The following is a 17,524-nucleotide window of genomic DNA, read 5'->3' as shown; positions in this document are numbered from 1 at the left end:
AAACCCCAAGACAGATTAGGACAAACTTTGGAAAGACAGAAAGTCTTGGAGGACAAAAGGAAGTGACAGAGGAACCAGTTCATATGGACACATGCCCATAACTGCTGGCTTTGGCAAGTTTATCAATGAGGAGGTAGATTTTCAAATCAAAGAGCACTGTGGGTAGGGAAGGTCCCTCTGAAGTTTTCCACTCAAACCTGGAAGCCATGGAGCCCCACTTTTGCAGCACAGCACCAGAAAAGTGAGTGATAATTATTCTTTGTGTTGCTGCTCCCAYTCAGGCACAGAGCTCAGAGCAGCTCCCTTTGCCTGCCAGGCCTTGGGCACTGCTGCATCCCACTGGGTAAAAGGAATTCTGAAATAATCCCTGCAGGAATAATCCCTGCAGCCTGCCTTGAACTGACACCACAAGGCAAATCTGACAGGAATCTGGGCTGTGCCAACTGTGCTGGAGCTGCACAAATGCACTTCCCTACTCGTCTGAGCTCCTCTGAGCTCCTCTTTCCACCTTGTGATGTCTGCCATCATTTCACTCAGTACTCCCAGGTTTCTAACAGGGATTTTGCTAAGAGAGGCAGCCAACAGAAACCTCAGCTGTGCTCACCACAGAGCAGGTTTGAGACAAAACAGAAACTTTGATTAAGTAGCTGTCTCACAGAAATACAGACAAATGTGGGGAGAAAGAACAGTGTTGATTAATATGACTTTTCTTTCTCCTTCAGTCTTCAGAAAATCTACTGGAAAAAGGACAAACACCAAAGTTCCATGGAATCTTTTCTTCCTGAGAATATTGGTATTTTTGTATTTCATTCTAGCAGGGAGACTAATGCACACTGAAAGGTTGATAATRTTCACCTCCATTCTCCACTTGTTTCCATCATCCATCAATGTTGAAACATGATTTTCTAAAACCACAGTATGAATTTATTGGTTTGAATATGTGTGAACTAARAGCAAGCACAAGCCATTTCAACTCTGACTTCCTTCAGGAATGGGCATTTTTTTTCCGTTTAGCTTGTTGCTCTATTGTTATCTAACAAAGGAAACAATTACTTGGTTTTTTTTTTACATTGTTACTTTTTCTTCCACATACCTTGCACTAAAATGAAAGCCCAATTAAAAAGTATTAGCACATCAGCCAATTTTTTAACATGCCCCTGCACTTTGTTGAATGCTTCCAAAACTCTGCCTAGCATGCAAAACCTTCAATAAATAAAGGGGTTTTTTTTTCCAAGTATTGAAGAAAATAAGGAAGGAAAAAGTCTGGTCTCTTCTATGGAAAAAAAGTTCTTAAAAAAAAATTCTAAATCTGAATCCTGAAATCAATTATTCTGACTTTTTTCAAGASATAGCTTTTGAACCCTGCAAGTCCTACAACCTGTAATCTACTTAGGATTTAAGGGGAAAATGAAGATGACTGGTTTGGATTTTGAGTGATTTATAGCTCATTTAAAACTGGGACAGCAAACTCGTTCTACATCTGTGTGATATTTTGTGTAAGGGCCRACCTATCCAGCCACATTTATGTTGTACCCTGTTAAACTTAATAAATCCTGTCAGAGACAAACTTGGCCTGCGCTCACAAAGCTCCCATTTCCCCAGCTGCATACACAAAATATTATAAATAGTGCAAATTGGGTCTTCTGAGGCCAAGGCAATGTTCAAAGAGGTCAGAAAAATTGCCATGCAGGCTAGATCCAGTGAGTTAGTCACTCCTGATTTAGGAAAAGTCAGTTGAAGAACTGGGAAAAGAAAAATAATCTTATGGAAAGTCATGTAATACCAAGAGAGTTGCCTACCCTGTGTAGTATCCCAGGATTGATATAATGAATACATGGAGTTTTGGAGAGGAGGGTAGGGGAGAGAAGAAACAAAACCCCCTTTCTCAGGAAGTCTGAGAATGCTGATCCAAAGGGAAAGTGCCCRTACCAGCAACTGGAGAAGGAAAATTCATCTGTGCTCAAACACATGTTCTTGACAGAAAGAGAAATGCAAAATTCAAAGGCAAATCAGAGGAAAGAGATTATCTGCATTCCCTATGGAAATACATCATAACTATTCCAAAGAAAAGGATGATATTGCACTCAGGACAGGGCAGAGAGAGGGATGGGAACATAYTGCTGTAAAACCTACAAGGGTATTGGTTTTTCTCATCAATTACAGGGACAAAAAATGTGGAAAAGGTCTTCCAGTTGGGAAGTGTGGCAATTGCAGGCAGRTCTTTGGCAATGTCACTGAGGACACCTCAGAAGCAGCCAGGGTCTTTGCCTCCACTTCTCCACGAGGGAGACAGTCTGATGATGCCTGAGGCCTGGAAATCTCTTCATTTCTCGATGCATTCATAGCTCAAAGTTCATTTTTTATTCATATGYTCACTTCCTTTAACCTTTACAGGAGAGCCCTGTTCTGTCCCCACTTCATACAATGCATTAATAATGCCTTTTAAATTGACTGCACTTATCAAACCAAAGCCCAAGTGCTTTCTTTTCACTGGTCACCTGCATCTTCTACCATTTGAACTCCTCTTTGCCCTGTGTTTGTGACCAGAACTGAATAATTCTCTCCATCATTCCCTCTGTTTGCTTCTCCTGTTCTTAGATCACATCTGTTTTTTGCAGGGCAGTCACACTGAGGACTCTCAACCCCCTGTGATCCTCTTTGCACCTTACAAAAGCCCCAGAACCACGGAAGGGACAAGGTTGGAAGGGACCTCAAAAGAGCATCTATTTTTCATGAGATGCAAATTAATTGCTTAAATACTTTAACTACAAAAGCAGTTCAAAACTGAAATTTATCTTTATTATTTCTTCTATTGCTCTTGCTTTTTTTGTTTGTTTTTCTGCCATTCTATAGTTTTTGMAGAATCCTCCTGTAACATCTCCAGTTTTTGCAAAGTGCTTTCAAATAAATATGAACATCACAACTGGTTCATACTACAGATCTGACCAGGGCTAGAYATATCACCCTTTCCAACCCAAACTAGCAATTCCTTTACAATGTTTTGGTTGAAAATAACTAATTATCCACTCAAAATCATGTACTATGTTTAAAGATTCATTTGGCTATTAGTAGAAAAAGGCAAGCCTTAAAAAAAATAAAGTCAATTTAAAAACTGACAAATAGGAGACAAAATAAAAACAATTACCCTGACAACAAAGGGTGAATTTCATGTTTTACTTAACACAATTTGACTTGAAAGTATCTYAGAAATATCCAGCTGGCCATAGATTTAACATGAAGACCCAAGGCAACTGCTGTGAAATATTATTTTCTCCAGACAGCAGGCAAAACCTTAATCATAGCAGCTTTGTCTTTAAAACATAAACTGTAACAGCAATGTATGGAAAAAAATCATTAATCTCCCATRCAGACAACATGCCTTGTCATAAACAGACACACAAATTAAACACTGACTTGGCAGCTATGAGAAATAGAAATCATCATTTACTTACACATGGACTATAAATTTCTTAGGGGAACTTTTGGTACAAAATGGGGCAGAATTTTTAATTTTTGTTCCCTTTGAAAGAGAACTTATTTCAAAGTGAGAGAGAACTTATTCAATGCTGCAGAAATTGCACTGCACAGACTTCACAGCTCAGTTAATCAACATATTTACATCAAATAATTAAGCAGTAGAGATGGCCCTCATAATTAGTAGGCAGACAAAGGGCTTTTAAAAAATTCTTGAGTTTCCATGAATGAAAGAAACACCACATTATGCAATGAGAGGTAAAATAGTGAAAATAATACTATTTTTTCTTTAATTATTCTTGTCTCATTAGAATATAACAGAAAAAAAAAATCAAACCGGGTAAAGTTAATAGACACAAAAGTTCACTTAGCAAAACTGTGAAAATTCTTTAATTCTGCTGACCATAAAAAAGAACCAAAACTTAGAGGATATGTGTAAGCAAACCCACTCATTTAACCCTGTAACCCTGCTAAAAGGCAAGGTAAAACTGCTGASCCAGAAAGAAAGCTTGAACTTGAGTGTTGACTTTGCTACTGCAGTATTATTTCAGCTTATTTTTAATTAGGCAACTCCCAATTAAAAAAATAAAAAGGCCAAAATTCCATCAGGTTCTTTCACATGGGCATCCCCCTGGGTCAGCAGCACTTGTCAGATCTTATAAATTTTGAATAAAAGTCTCTGCCACTTGAATTACCAACAAAACTATTTCTCCATTGACAATGTCCTGTCCTGTTTGGTCCTCATTTCTCAGCTCCTCACGCAGTCCTACCCTGGGCATCCCAAGCTTTAATCCCCGTGCTCACACCAAGGCCAGAACAGCCTGAAATTGCAATGTTTAAATGTAAAGACCCCAAGTGTGAGTGTCACAGACATGGGAGGCTTTAACAGCTCAGTTGTGCTGTCCCACAAGGACAGAGCAGAGGATGGATCCACTCTGACCATCCCATAATGTTCCACGATCCCGGGTGCCAGACACACCGTGCACGGAATGGAAACGGGAAGGCAAGGCAGGGTGTGCTGTACAAAATGAGATATCCTGGGGCACATAATGAGATAACATCTATTACCATAAATTATGAAGTGATTTAGGCATAAATGAGGGCTGTCATGAAATTTAATTTTAATGGTTTGATAATCAAGTAAGAAACAGAATAATTACYGTACCTACACTTTTCAATAAATTCAAATCACTGCTAGTGGCAACACTTTTTTCTGTTCACAGACATTATTACAATTCCCCTCCAAGAGCTGTCTGCTATATTTGTCCACGTCAGAACAACTGTTGATTATCTCAATAAACAGGTTCAGACTTAACCACTGACTACATTCAAAACACTTCCACTTTGCTCATTGCAAAACTCCTGTAACAGTGCAGCTGACTGCTTCAAGAAACAGTTTTGTTCTTCAAGAAACTAGAGACTCATCCAGAAAAAAACCTCTGAAGGCTGAACTTTCTAATAGCAGACATGAGAGAATTTGCTTCCCTCATCATCACGTGTCATATGTTCAACAGGAGAGATGAACAAAACATGTTGATACCACAGTGTGGTATAAAAAACATRTTTTAAATTAACTGAAGACATTGCAACATCTCAGCACCGCTCAGTGCAGCCAGAACTTCCACAGAACAGCTTGGCTGACATTTTTTCATCAGGACACCAGCTCCCCAGTGCATTTTCCTGTGGATATTAAAGTTAAAAAAGTCCTGCAGATGTAAAGCAGCAAAAAATAATTTTATCTGGACTCTTTGCAATGAACCCTAAAATTATTTTCAAGAGTTCAACAAATGACCCTCCAAAACTCTCACTTCTCTCTCTTCTTTAACCAGTGTCACATGAGAGGGAGGCCAAATCTCCTGTTTTTTCCTTGTCTACTCCAGAGGAGTCTTGGTTCTCTTCCCTCCCCACCATAATCTCGTGGGAACAAAAGACCTCAAAGTAAAACACGTCACTAATTGTCCCACAATGGGATGCAAAGGAACATTTCAAGTCACGTGGAAACCAGAGAGGGSAAGATGAAGGTCTTTAATTAACATCTGGGGATACAGGGGGGAAAAAAAGGGCTGATCCCTTCATTTGTTTGTCTGCAAAACAAGCAACGATGAAAGGCAGAAAGATGAGTGAACAAAATAATCACTGAGCCCAAATTATYATTTCTGACTATAAAATGACAGGGAGCAAAATGTTTCTCTATCCTAAAATARAGGGGAAAGAATGTCACTTCTGAGAAACACTGCTTATATTTATCTCCAAGAACAGTTACAATGCTCACAGCAAATAATCTCAATTATTGGCTTTAAAAGGACAGCAAATTGTAAGTTTAAGCTTTACTGAAAGCTAAAATGATATTTTTCACTAGTCAGCAGAACAATCTTACTGTAGGAAAAGGCATCTATTTTCCAGATAGTCTTTTAATGGCCTAAAGGATGTCACTTCTCCTAAGTAGCATAATACCAGTTTTTCCTGCCATATGCAGTGTTATTGTAGCAGCTTTAATTGCCCTGTCTCTAAGTTAATTGAAGAAAACTGCCTTTCAAACCTTAAAATAAAAATATTGTGTATGCATTAGATCCATTTTTCATGAATACAAATAAGCCAGAGAACAGGACAGGGTTAGAATGCACCAAATTATACAGATACTACAAGATGGATCCCAGGGACTGCCCTACAGGGACTCTGAAAGATTTGGCAGTGCCAGCATTGATCTGCTGACAATTCCAGACTTTTTTCACATTTTTGCTTCCATCTCYTCCACCCTTCCCATTGCCAGCACCATGGTCAATTGTGTACCTTCATTATAAATCAAATGTTTTACAGAGARTGCTCTAATTAGTGCAGCACCCAGAAACTTCCATCACTATTCCTCATTTTCCATGGAAGCAATGCAAGAATCCTCTGCAAATTCCCTCTCAGGCACAGGAGGGAAAAACTTCTGCTCTACAGCAACCATTCTRAAATCTAGAAAAGAGAGGCAACACATCAAAACTTCCAAGTTATTTTATTTTCTAAACATCCAAAGTGRGGAGCAAAGAGGCCAGAGTAAGCAGGATGCAGCATTATCCTTCTTTGTAGGTCTGGAGGCAGAAAATATGAAAACACTTACAGTCCCCAGCAATAACAACAGGGACGAAGAAAACAATTTCCTGCTGCCTCCACTGTGTCAGGATGGGAGATCTCAAAGTGATGGTGATGAATGGAGAGGGAGTAAATTACAAAAGGAAGGGAAAGTGACCAAAGCTGGCAAAAAGTCATKATTTAAATAAAGGTAGAATGAGGCAAACATTGAGAATGAGGACAGCATCAAAAAGGTGCAGGGAAGGGGAAAAACAACCTGAACTTGACACAACAGCCTCTCTTTAAATACTAATCAGATTTAATAACAATCAATGTCCAAAGGAAAAATTCATAAGAGAATCTAAAAGAGGGATGTGCTGAAAAGCTTTGTATATTTGGGCTGAAAACCTTGGTCCCAATGTGGATTCCAGAGAACACCTGCCGTGTGTTAAAAAGAAAAGATCCAGAACCATTGCATAAAAAAAAAGTTCTTTTTTTTTCATCTTCTAGGAGTAGGAAGCAAATTTTAAAGCCCAGTGTATGTTTCACCTGCTCTTCTGTAGCAGATCCATCAGAACAAAAATTAAAAACTCATGGCAACATAGGAGCTATATGCACACTGTTACAATCAAAAGCACTTACCATTCAAGAAATAGATAATAAATGAGTTTAGAACTAATAGAAAACTCACTACAATTTCTAACCAACAGGAAAAAAATGCTTTGCAATAAAAATAAAAGCACTRTCTTTAAAAGGTTTAAATTTGCAACACATATACAATCTCCCTGGCTAAATGATTGCTTCAAAAGACTTAATGAAAGGGTTTATATCCTTTACAATGTAATGATTTAAGGATATTTAAATTTAAAATATTACATCCAAAGGAAAATAAAATTCATCTAAAGGGATGCAAAGAAATTTTATAACTTTATTTGTAGCTCAATTTCTATTTGTTATATATTATCCCAAAAACTGGGAATGAAGAATTTCAAGGGGTTTGAAAACTACAAAAAAAAAAAAACCTGCCAAAAAGCAAGAGGCACACAAATAAAATTTAAAACCAATATGGATAAGAAAAACAACATTTTGGTGACTATTTAGGTTATTTTTAAAAAAAAAAAGAAAAAAGCCAATTCTTTCAAAATAAAAGGAACAAGAATTGCATGTTACTGATATTTTTGTCCATTCCTTTGTAAAGTAAAATTCAACCTGAGTTTGAGTCAACGTATTTCCACTTGGCTGTGCTTTGGGAGTCACCAAGGCAAAAAGCATTCTAAATTTACTGCTATTTTACCTATTCTGTAATTATTTTTGACAGCTGCATTCCTTGCAATTAACATTGTTTGACTTTGAACTTAATATTCATACAGGGTGGATTGCAGACATGAAAGCAACTCTCTTTAACCAACTTTCTCAATTGCAGGAGTTAATTACAGAGTGCAGCTCAACTCTCCCAAAGAAGAGAGCAGTGCAGGGAGCCCCTGACCCAAAAGCAARGTTCCCTTTTTCACATTATCACCTTTTCTAAGATGAAATTGGAATCAGATGTAATGATCAACTGAAGAAGATGAACCAAGGAACCCCGGGCCACAGCCAGCAGCAGGAATCCAAGGMGGGTACATAATGGCAAATAATGGTTAATAATGAGCTGCACATCACACTGGTGGGGTGGTAAGAATCAATAGTCACAACAGCCTACTTGATCTGAAATATATTTTCCTGCAGAGACTGGAATTGCTTTTGCTTCAATTCTATTTTTWCTGCTTGTAGTTTTCTTTGTGGGAAAAGTGATGAAACAGCTGGGGAACCATGTAAAAAAAAAWTTAAAAGTAGGAATGGATAACAAACTACTGAGATCAGATTTTAACACCAGGATTACATWCAGAGCACATGGAAATGATATTCAAACACTCTACAACAGCAAGTGAAATGAGCTGCACACCTCAGTAGCAACTGTTTTGTATTTCGTTATTTTCAGTACTACTATATGCAGAGCCAAAATAAATTTACTTGAGCTATTGCAAAAACTTAGTGATGCACCTTAAAGAAAGCAAAACTTTTCTATTCTTTGATATGAAAACAAGCCCCAAAATGTCATCAGCTGTGTATAGATAAATAATAGAGTTAAACYCAGGCCCTTTTGACAGTGACAGCACTCACCGCTGGCATTCCCCAGCGTGCAGAATTAAATCTTCATTGTTCCTGGCACTGATGGTCAGCTCATGCTCTGTAGAATTGAAGACATCGAGAAGGAGGTGACACTGCCGGGTGCTGCTCASATGGAGGGGGAAAAGCACAATTTCAATAATTCTATTATTATATCTTCATCAAAATTAATATTTATATATGAATATAAATATACATGCAAAAAATACATACATTCACATGTTATATCTCCTACTCCAATTACAAGAGTATCCTTATCTTTTACTAAAACAAYCTTTTAAATAATTAGAATTTTTTTTACTAAAACCAAACAGAAAGGTACACCCCAAAGAGAAGCAGTCCCATGGCAATTCTGACCTGCACAATATCAAGCCCCCTAGCATTTGATCACCTGTCCATATTCTCAYTTTGCAGCTTTCAGATTCACTTCTGCTGAGTAAGTCACAGGTTTTTTTTTCAGTTCTTTGAGCATTCCCATTAAAAAAGTATTATTATTTTAAATTACCCTGACATTACCTCTTTATGGCACAAATTTGCGGGCAAAAATTTAAATTGGTTTAAATTCATTGTCAAGGAGCAATCCGATTTCCATGGCTTGTCTACACACCAAAACAAGCTGGCAATTAGAGCACTTAACCTCTGGAAGAAGTTCTTTGAGAGGAAGAATTCTCCCCTCTGTAAGACAGGCACTTCTCACAGAAAAAACTGAATATTTGTCAGCTACTGTCCTTCAAATCCATATTTCACCAGAAGCATTTGATACAAACACACCAATTACATTTCTGGTAACCTCAGAAAGTAATACTGACAAAGTTACAGAATAGAACCTTTACTGCAAGAGTTCATTCCAACAAACTTTTTTATTATGATTTATATTACTTTATAATATTTACCAGTCAAGTTAATATTAATAAAATTAATGATTTGCTAATTTTGTTACTGTTTAATAAAAATTAATGTTCATGTTTTCAATTARTATTTTATTCTAATTAACATTCTGGAAAATTTTATTCTAATTTGCAACCTTTTCTTCCTTGTGAGACTAAGCAGAAATAGCAGCACTGGTGATAAAAATATAATAGACATGAAAATTTATTGGAACCAGATCCCAAAATGCCAAATACAATCAGACAGCTGCAATAACCCTTTAGCAATATATCTAAAATTCAAAACTTTCTRAGAAGCTACTGAACAATACAGAAATATCCCCAAAAGGGAAGAAAGAGAAATATTCTCGGGTGAGATGAGAGTTGTCAGAGCCATCATTCAATAGGCACATTCAAGCTACAGTTGTGTGTAGAATATTCATTTAAATATTTATTTAAATATTTTTTTTAATTTAAATTTTATTTAAAATATTTATTTAAATATTTCTATATGTTGCACAATAATTTACAATTGAACTGAAATGCCATTCCAAAGACAATTAAACACAGAGGTGCAGGAGTTTAAGAACTGCTCTGCTTTGGACACAGGTTCTCTGGTTCATAATACAACTCTTGTGAAAATCAAGAGATGTCCTTTCCAGAGCACCCCCAGGAGGAAATGTTTTGCCAACCCTTGAGTTGGGAACAGCCCCAGGGACAAGCCCAGGAGGTCAAGGCTTAGGTGACAAAGTGACAATGATGCCACCTGCAGTCAGGAACTGCAAGGCAAGGAAGCGCTGCTGGGGTCACTGTCACATCTCGTAGCAAAAACAAAAAGCGAAAGCAGGGGTGGTGGAGGGTTTTTTAATATATATTTTAAGAGATTTCTCTCTSTTTGTGTAAAACCCCAATGACTACTGAACTTAGAGAGGGATTCAGACAGGCAGCCAAGTGCCCGAAGCAAACATGTGAAAACTCCAGAATTCAGAACAAATAAGGAGCCATGGCTCTTGTTAGAAACTTCCTTCCTTAACAAGTCACAAGAAAGAAATAACTGGAAGGACAATATTTGAGTTACCAGAAAGGAATGAGAAAGAAAAGGGGGAAAAGCTTTTATCTGCTTCTATCTTATCACTGGGAGAGTGGGATGAGAACTGTGAAGTCTCAGAAACCTCTGCATCTCCAGCAGATACAACGTGATGATCTGGAGGAGAAATTTCCAGAGTAGATGAAGGTCACAAAACTCAATATGGAAGGAATTTGTTCTTTCTGCCACAGCAAACCCAAACAACTGTCTGAAAAACCATTCAAGCCTCCTGCAATATCTTCTGGCAGMAGAGCCAAAGTTTTGCAAATAAAACAATTCACGCCACAAAGGACCTACACAAGCAGCCACCCTTCAGGACTAAACAAGATCACTGATATTAAAAATTCCCAAATAAGAATTCTTGAAAATTATTAATCATCATGACATTTATTTCCTCCTCTTCCAACACTACACAAAATAGACAAGTAGGAGAAATAATACTTTCCCTGTCAATTTGAAGTTAATACTCCAGGGAAATGTCTAAGTAAAATAAAATAAAACTCGAAGTTACAGAATTATTACAGTACCTTGAAAACTTAGAAGAATAAGATATTAGTGCAAAAAATCAAAAGTAATACAGGACAGTATCAAAGAGACTACTAAACAATGAAAACCAAACGCAATTGAAGGTTACAAACATACTTTAACATGAAGCTTCACACAGAAGCTGCGTCCAAGTAAGGAAGCCAAGAAATTATAACTTCTGGAAAAGCAGACATAATGCCAAAAAAWAGTTAAAGAAAAAAAAAAAAAAAAAAAAAAAAAAAAAAAACCCTGAAGATGTTAAAAAACAATTTGCTACACATGAATTTTTTTCATTGTTTTTCTTTTTAACATTCTACAATATGTAGGACTGTGTAGAACTCATGAACCTGAGTTATGAAAGTTCCAGGAAAACCAAGAATTAACAAGAAAGCCAAATAATTCATCTCAATTTTGCCTACAGCAGAACATACAGAAGGCCATCCTTTGCAGGACAGGAATTAAAGAACCKGTGTCAGTAAAGGAGATTTGTGAGGCAAATCATGTTCATGCAAGTGCCATAAAGGAACCCCAGTGAGATTTTGCTGAACTCCTATATTTAACTTCAGGCAGCAACGTGTTGCTTAAACCAAGCTCATTACCAGAGATTTTAAAACATTATATTGTTCTGAGGATTTTAAGACAATTGACTAAATCTTAGACTGCCAGTGCTGACCTCAACACTATGTAAATCAGGGTTTTTTTAAAGTGTGCCAGCTGAAAAAAAAATGAAAACACTCAAAGTAATAAATGGATGTAAAGTTGATTAAATTATATACCATAATGGCCTAGTGACATGTTTGGCAGAGAAACACCAGCCATAAGCCACAGATTTCTGGAACTGGGAAAGACTTGTCCATGTATGCACAATTTATTCKTCCTTTTTCAAACTACCCACCACCATATAATAGTTTACAGCAAATATTTAATTGTTTGAGGAGGGTAGAGCTTGAGCCCTCTAAATTTTGTTAAGTAAATGTTAGTTCCCATTCATCCCAGAGGAGGCRGAGATCACATCTCCCACATTTCACSCATTGTGAAGGGCCACCAGTGGCTTCTTTTTAGGGGTCATTTTGCTGTTATCAGCTCCTTTTTAAAGTCTGGGTTGAAAACACCCAAAATAAGTTAGTTTGTGTTRGGTGGGTTGGTTTTATGGTTTAGCAAGGTGTCAAATACACAATATGAAACAATCCCCAGCTGTACTGTGCCATGTAGAGACACCAGGATATGGAACAAAAGCTCTTGAAAGGGTTTGACTGTTCTTCCCATTTCATGGGAAGGAAATAAGTCTGGGTCAAATAAATTGAACCTACCAAAAATCACTGCACCCAAACACTTTTCCATTTTGATAATCTTCCTTATTTGTTCATGATGTTTGCTTTTGAAAAATCTTCCATAAATGTCACATTTGAGATCTTCTTTTACCAGTGACACAAAACTGCAGAAATTCATACAGGTAAAAACCAGAATTGCAATAAAACATCTTCAGTAGATTGATTTATCATCAGAACATCTCAGAATAACAAGCAAATTTAAGTCAATACAGATATCAAACAATAAAAWTTAATATTATTTTTAAATGAAAATTGAATTAATTCAACTTGGAGATTTATTGAATAAAGGATTTTTTGTTATCATCTACTGCAGAATTGAGAACATAGCATGAGCAGAAGTTAGCAGCACAATGAATCATGCTGTATTTTTAAAATCTTACAATGCCAGTTATGGTTCCAAAAGCAGTCACAAAACTGGGGCCATGGGAACTTCAGGCAAGTGACAATTACACTGTGATCTAGAAATCTCTTTCAGGAGGATTGTGATTACTTGAAATGACAGCAGAGGATATTCTTCAGAAACACTGAACACAGAATTAAACCYCAAATGCAGCTGCAATGATGGCTCACTTCAGTGAACAATCTCACTGYAGTTCTGTCTCCAGCTTAGTTTTAAAGTCACTTTAAACAAAAAAACTCTCAGGGGGGTTGCCAAGTTTTCCGCATCCTGACTCATCTCACTTTCCCATCAACTGAAATCATGGACTATTTTCATATCCAAGCTTTTTGAAAACTTTTTTTTTGCTTCTCTTCTGTTTTCTTTGAACAGSCATCATTACTCAGAATGGGAATTCAGACAGGGAAGAGAAGCTTTGGCTCTGCTGACAATGCTGGGACAGATGGCAGAACTCTCCGAAATCCACTGCTGAACACAGCAGAACAAYGACCTAGAGCACCTTGGTTGGTGCCGTTGTGTCTTCAACAGGGTCTCTTTAATTTRATTTTTAATAAATGATCTMAAACTAAAGTTTTCAAGACTAACTTCAGATGATTAAGTCAATTTATCCACCTGGATGGAAAAAGGTCTTTTCACATATTCCAAGAAGCGTCCTCATCTGACTTCTCCCAGTTGTAAACCTTTTCACTTATGCTAAATATTCCCAGCACATCTATAAATATTGCCGATTTATGTTCTCACATCTTCACGTGTCAAACCATACATATTTAACATTTTGATCTCAAGAATCAATTCTCTCAATCTGTAAGCTACTTTCTGCTGCTCTTTCATGAACCCACTGCAATGTTCCAGCATTAGCAGAAGTTAAATACCTCTGATTACCAAGAAAATGTAACTATTGGATGTAACCTCCCACGTGTCATGAGTTACCACTCAGTAGAATCTATATTGAGCTGAACAGTGTATAAATAAGGAATRTATTTTAGAATTACATCCAGTCCTGAGAACATTCATATAAATCCATTGCTTGACAGATTTTTCTAATGATTTGTCAGTATAATTGCACCAAATTAGAGCTCTATTTGCTTTATTTAGTTGAATTTCCCTGGTTCCCATTCTGACTGACTTTTATTAGTAGTATTTTTCATTAAAAAAACAGTAAATTTAACACTAATTATTTTYCCAATGTAGAAACATCAGATCTCTTTAAACAGGTCATATCTTATTCCTCCTCCAAAGTAAACATCTTCCTCTTCAAGCACCCAAACAAAAGATGTTTTTCTCCATCCTTCAAAGCTCTATGACATTTTGAAATACTAAGAAAGAGAAGACTATAAACAGCTGCCTATCAGTAGGTGGTTGATACTTCTTCTGAATCCAGCAAATGTGAACATTTAATTTAAAAATCTGGCTATATAAAAACAAAAAGGATTTCAGGAAATGCTACATAACTTTTTTATCACATAACAAAAAGGTCTGTTAGAGCACAGCTGAAGAAACATGCTGTTTACTCTTTCCCTTGTATAATTTGTAAGTACAAAATTATCAGGATTTCTGACCCAAACCTGACATGTTGCAATTTATTGTAGTGGAAATAGGGGCAATCTGGCAAACTGGAATGGAAATTCTGAGAATTATACCTGATTTCATTAAGCCTTAAAGTTCTACCCACCGAACTGAGGACCTTCTGGGAACCCTCAGAAGAGCAGCTAAGACATCTCTGTCTCCAAACCCTCAGTGAAACCTGAGTTTGGAAAAATTGTACTCCAACTCTAAATACAAAACATAAGAAACCTCAGACCAGACTGCAGGCTCTGCTATGAACTGATGCCTTCTTGACAAAACCAAATCATTTCATTTCATGATCTACATTATTGATACAGAGGAAAGTTACCTTGAATCTACAGTTCACCTAACTGAGACTTTGAATTTAACAGTGACAGACCTGATGTAACTCCTTTTTTTTTCTCTAACTCATATACAAGAACAGAGCCTAAGTCTCAGCACTTGCCAGAAGAGACCTRCAGCTGATGTCTGATCAGCTGTATGGTGGTTTTAAGATAGGAAGGAAAGGATTTTGGATTTTKCCCCCCCAAAAAATTCAAGATCAATAAAACACCTTTTTTATCACCTTGAATTTGTAGAAGTTACAGGAAAGAATATTATTACCTATCTGGATTCCCAACTTTGCTTAAAAGTGAAGGCACCATCCGTGGCACACTGAGGATTGACTTCATCTACAAATTCAGACTATCTCGCCACATTTGTAATAACCAAGATCAAAATTTTCTGGCCTTTGTAGGCTCTTCTTTAGACCCTTTTGTACTGATGGCACAATGGCAAGGGGCACAAGGAGACCAGCAGGCCCCTCACAGCATGCAAAGCACACTTTACTTGAACTCTTGTCAGATGTGCAGGGTTTTTCTTGGCATTCTTTCATGTTCTTTTTTAAAGGAAATAAGGAAGGATATTCAGTGCCCATGAAAACTGGGCAGATAACACCTCTGGGAGAAACAACAGGTATAAAGGAGATCATTCCAGACAACCTAGACAGCACAAGTTTCAACAGCAGATCTGCTCAGAACTAACAGGATTTCAAAATGAAAAGGAGAACCACAAAAAACCATCAACAGAATGTTTCCTTCCACTGAACCATGTGCATCCCATCTCCACTGGGAGTCTAGGATCAGATCATGGGATCCCCACCGCCAATCTGGAACCTGCTGGGATCTGCACTGCTTGGAGGCCGGGAGCCACAGCAGCTTTGGGGCTAAGCCCTGGTAAGGAATCAATTAATGTGGTACAGCCAATTACAGAAGACAATTAACACAATTTTCCTATATGGATGTATCTGCATTTTTTCATAAATAACTGGTTAAAAAAGTAGATCCCTGAAGCCCCTCAAGATTTCTTTGACCTGCAGGACAGACTGGGAGAACTTTCAAYATATGTGAACCAGATTTAGGTGTCAGGAGTGCTGAGATCTGAACAAGGTTTAGGCAACAAATCAGGCACTGCAGCATGATAAAGGCTGCATCCAACCAATCTCAACCAGCACAGATAAAGGTTAAAAGGATCTGTTGCCATAATCAAACTCAAGATATACTGAAGATGTGGTTAATGAAACTTCTCCCCATGAGGCAGGAGCTTGTGCATGAGTGGAAGATAAAACTTTGCTTTGATATCTTAAAAAACAAAAGCCAAGCCCAAATCCCCAATTGTTTCAGTGATATTTCCCATGCATTTCTGCTCAAGCAGCTAAATAGAAAAAATACCAATTAAGTTTGGAAGACTTTTACATAAACCATAATCTTTATGTTACAATGAGGAGGGTGAATTGTTTTCATTAACATTTCTCCTGTTGGTTTTTTTTTTTCATTAAAGGCCTAAGGGAAGAATCAATGCTCAAAGTTTTTTTAGTTTCCTTTGACTTTTTAAGCCCAGGAGTTAGTAAGCTAATGTTTCTTACTTCTGTGGAGGCAAAAATGCAAAATAAAAACAATAAAATGAAAAAKGCAAAAATTTAATCCAGATAATAAAAGCAATGACAACTCTCATTCTCAAATGACAGCTTAAAAGGTAAATTACAAAATACAATTTCTTGTAATGACTAAGYAAAATTAGCTCAGCACCTCAGACAGTACTTAAGCAATGAAGTCTCAGTTATAAACCACAAGGGAATCAGATTTGAGTTTTTAACAGAGCAAGCAAAAGTAGCAAAAAAATTAACTCAAAATTTGCTGTCCTGGTGTCTCAGATATAGGCAGAGATGATCAACAGTGAAAAAACAAACTTTGTTTCCTCTGATGAAGAACAGTTATCCTCAGTGGACTGGGATACACATTTCTRCCATTTTTCACTCTAAATTATAATATCAAATGCCATGACTTCTCCTGATGGAGAATCTGAACAGGTATGCACAAAAGTAAAGAAGCAGTGTTACAGATCACTAAAGCCAATAACATGGAACAAGCAGTGAGAGACAAGAAAAACTTAACACCAAAATGCATTCATAACTTAGCAAACAATATATACCTAAAGCAAAAAAAAAAAAAAAAAAAAAAAAAAAAAAAAAAAAAAAAAAAAAAAAAAAAAAAAAAAAAAAAAAAAGAAAAAAAAGAACAGCCTCTTGACAGGTTTGGCAAGAAAACATTTCTGAGAGAAATGTAAATATTACAGTATTTTCCTCCAACTCAGTAAAGCTTTTAGGCACCCTTAAAAGCAGCCACATCTTTAACTACATCTCCAATCAGCAAACCACTGAAAGTTTCCACTGATTTAAGTGCTGATCAGTGTGATGAACAGGCAAAGGACGAAGCAAACACACACAATGTGAGCTGAAGCACTTGGCTGAATGGGAGCCTCTATATTTAGCACCAGCTGCCACACAACGTGTGAAACTGTGCCCTGCTGAACACAGAAACTCTACCTTTGAATTAGCACCTCCATCTATTTTTAAAGATCTCAGGATTCAATACTTTCCYCACGTCATGAATTCCTGAGAGCAGATTGACAAGGCAGGGGGAGCGCAACCTCRTCCTGCACAAAACACAGCTGGGGAAGCCGAGCAAAAAGGCCAACATCCCAACAAGGGAGAGGCAAATAAAAGCATCGAGTTGCATTT

The 17,524-nt window shown here is 37.1% G+C and overlaps 1 protein-coding gene across 2 annotated transcripts in view; it reads right to left on the bottom strand.

Annotated features, from left to right (window-relative positions):
• Positions 1-17,524, bottom strand: part of TRAPPC9 (trafficking protein particle complex subunit 9) — a 438,425-nt gene that overhangs the window by 277,538 nt on the left and 143,363 nt on the right. For both annotated transcript variants that reach the window (XM_057369163.1, XM_057369164.1), the window contains one exon: positions 8,689-8,799. In XM_057369163.1, the coding sequence (XP_057225146.1) occupies positions 8,689-8,799 (111 nt within the window). The remainder of the gene's footprint in view (positions 1-8,688; positions 8,800-17,524) is intronic.

Source organism: Malurus melanocephalus, unplaced genomic scaffold, assembly GCF_030028575.1.
Source record: "Malurus melanocephalus ecotype Western Australia unplaced genomic scaffold, MMel_1.1 scaffold_104, whole genome shotgun sequence".
In the NCBI taxonomy this organism is placed as follows: Eukaryota; Metazoa; Chordata; class Aves; order Passeriformes; family Maluridae; genus Malurus; species Malurus melanocephalus.
This window is presented reverse-complemented; position numbering and strand designations above follow the sequence as displayed.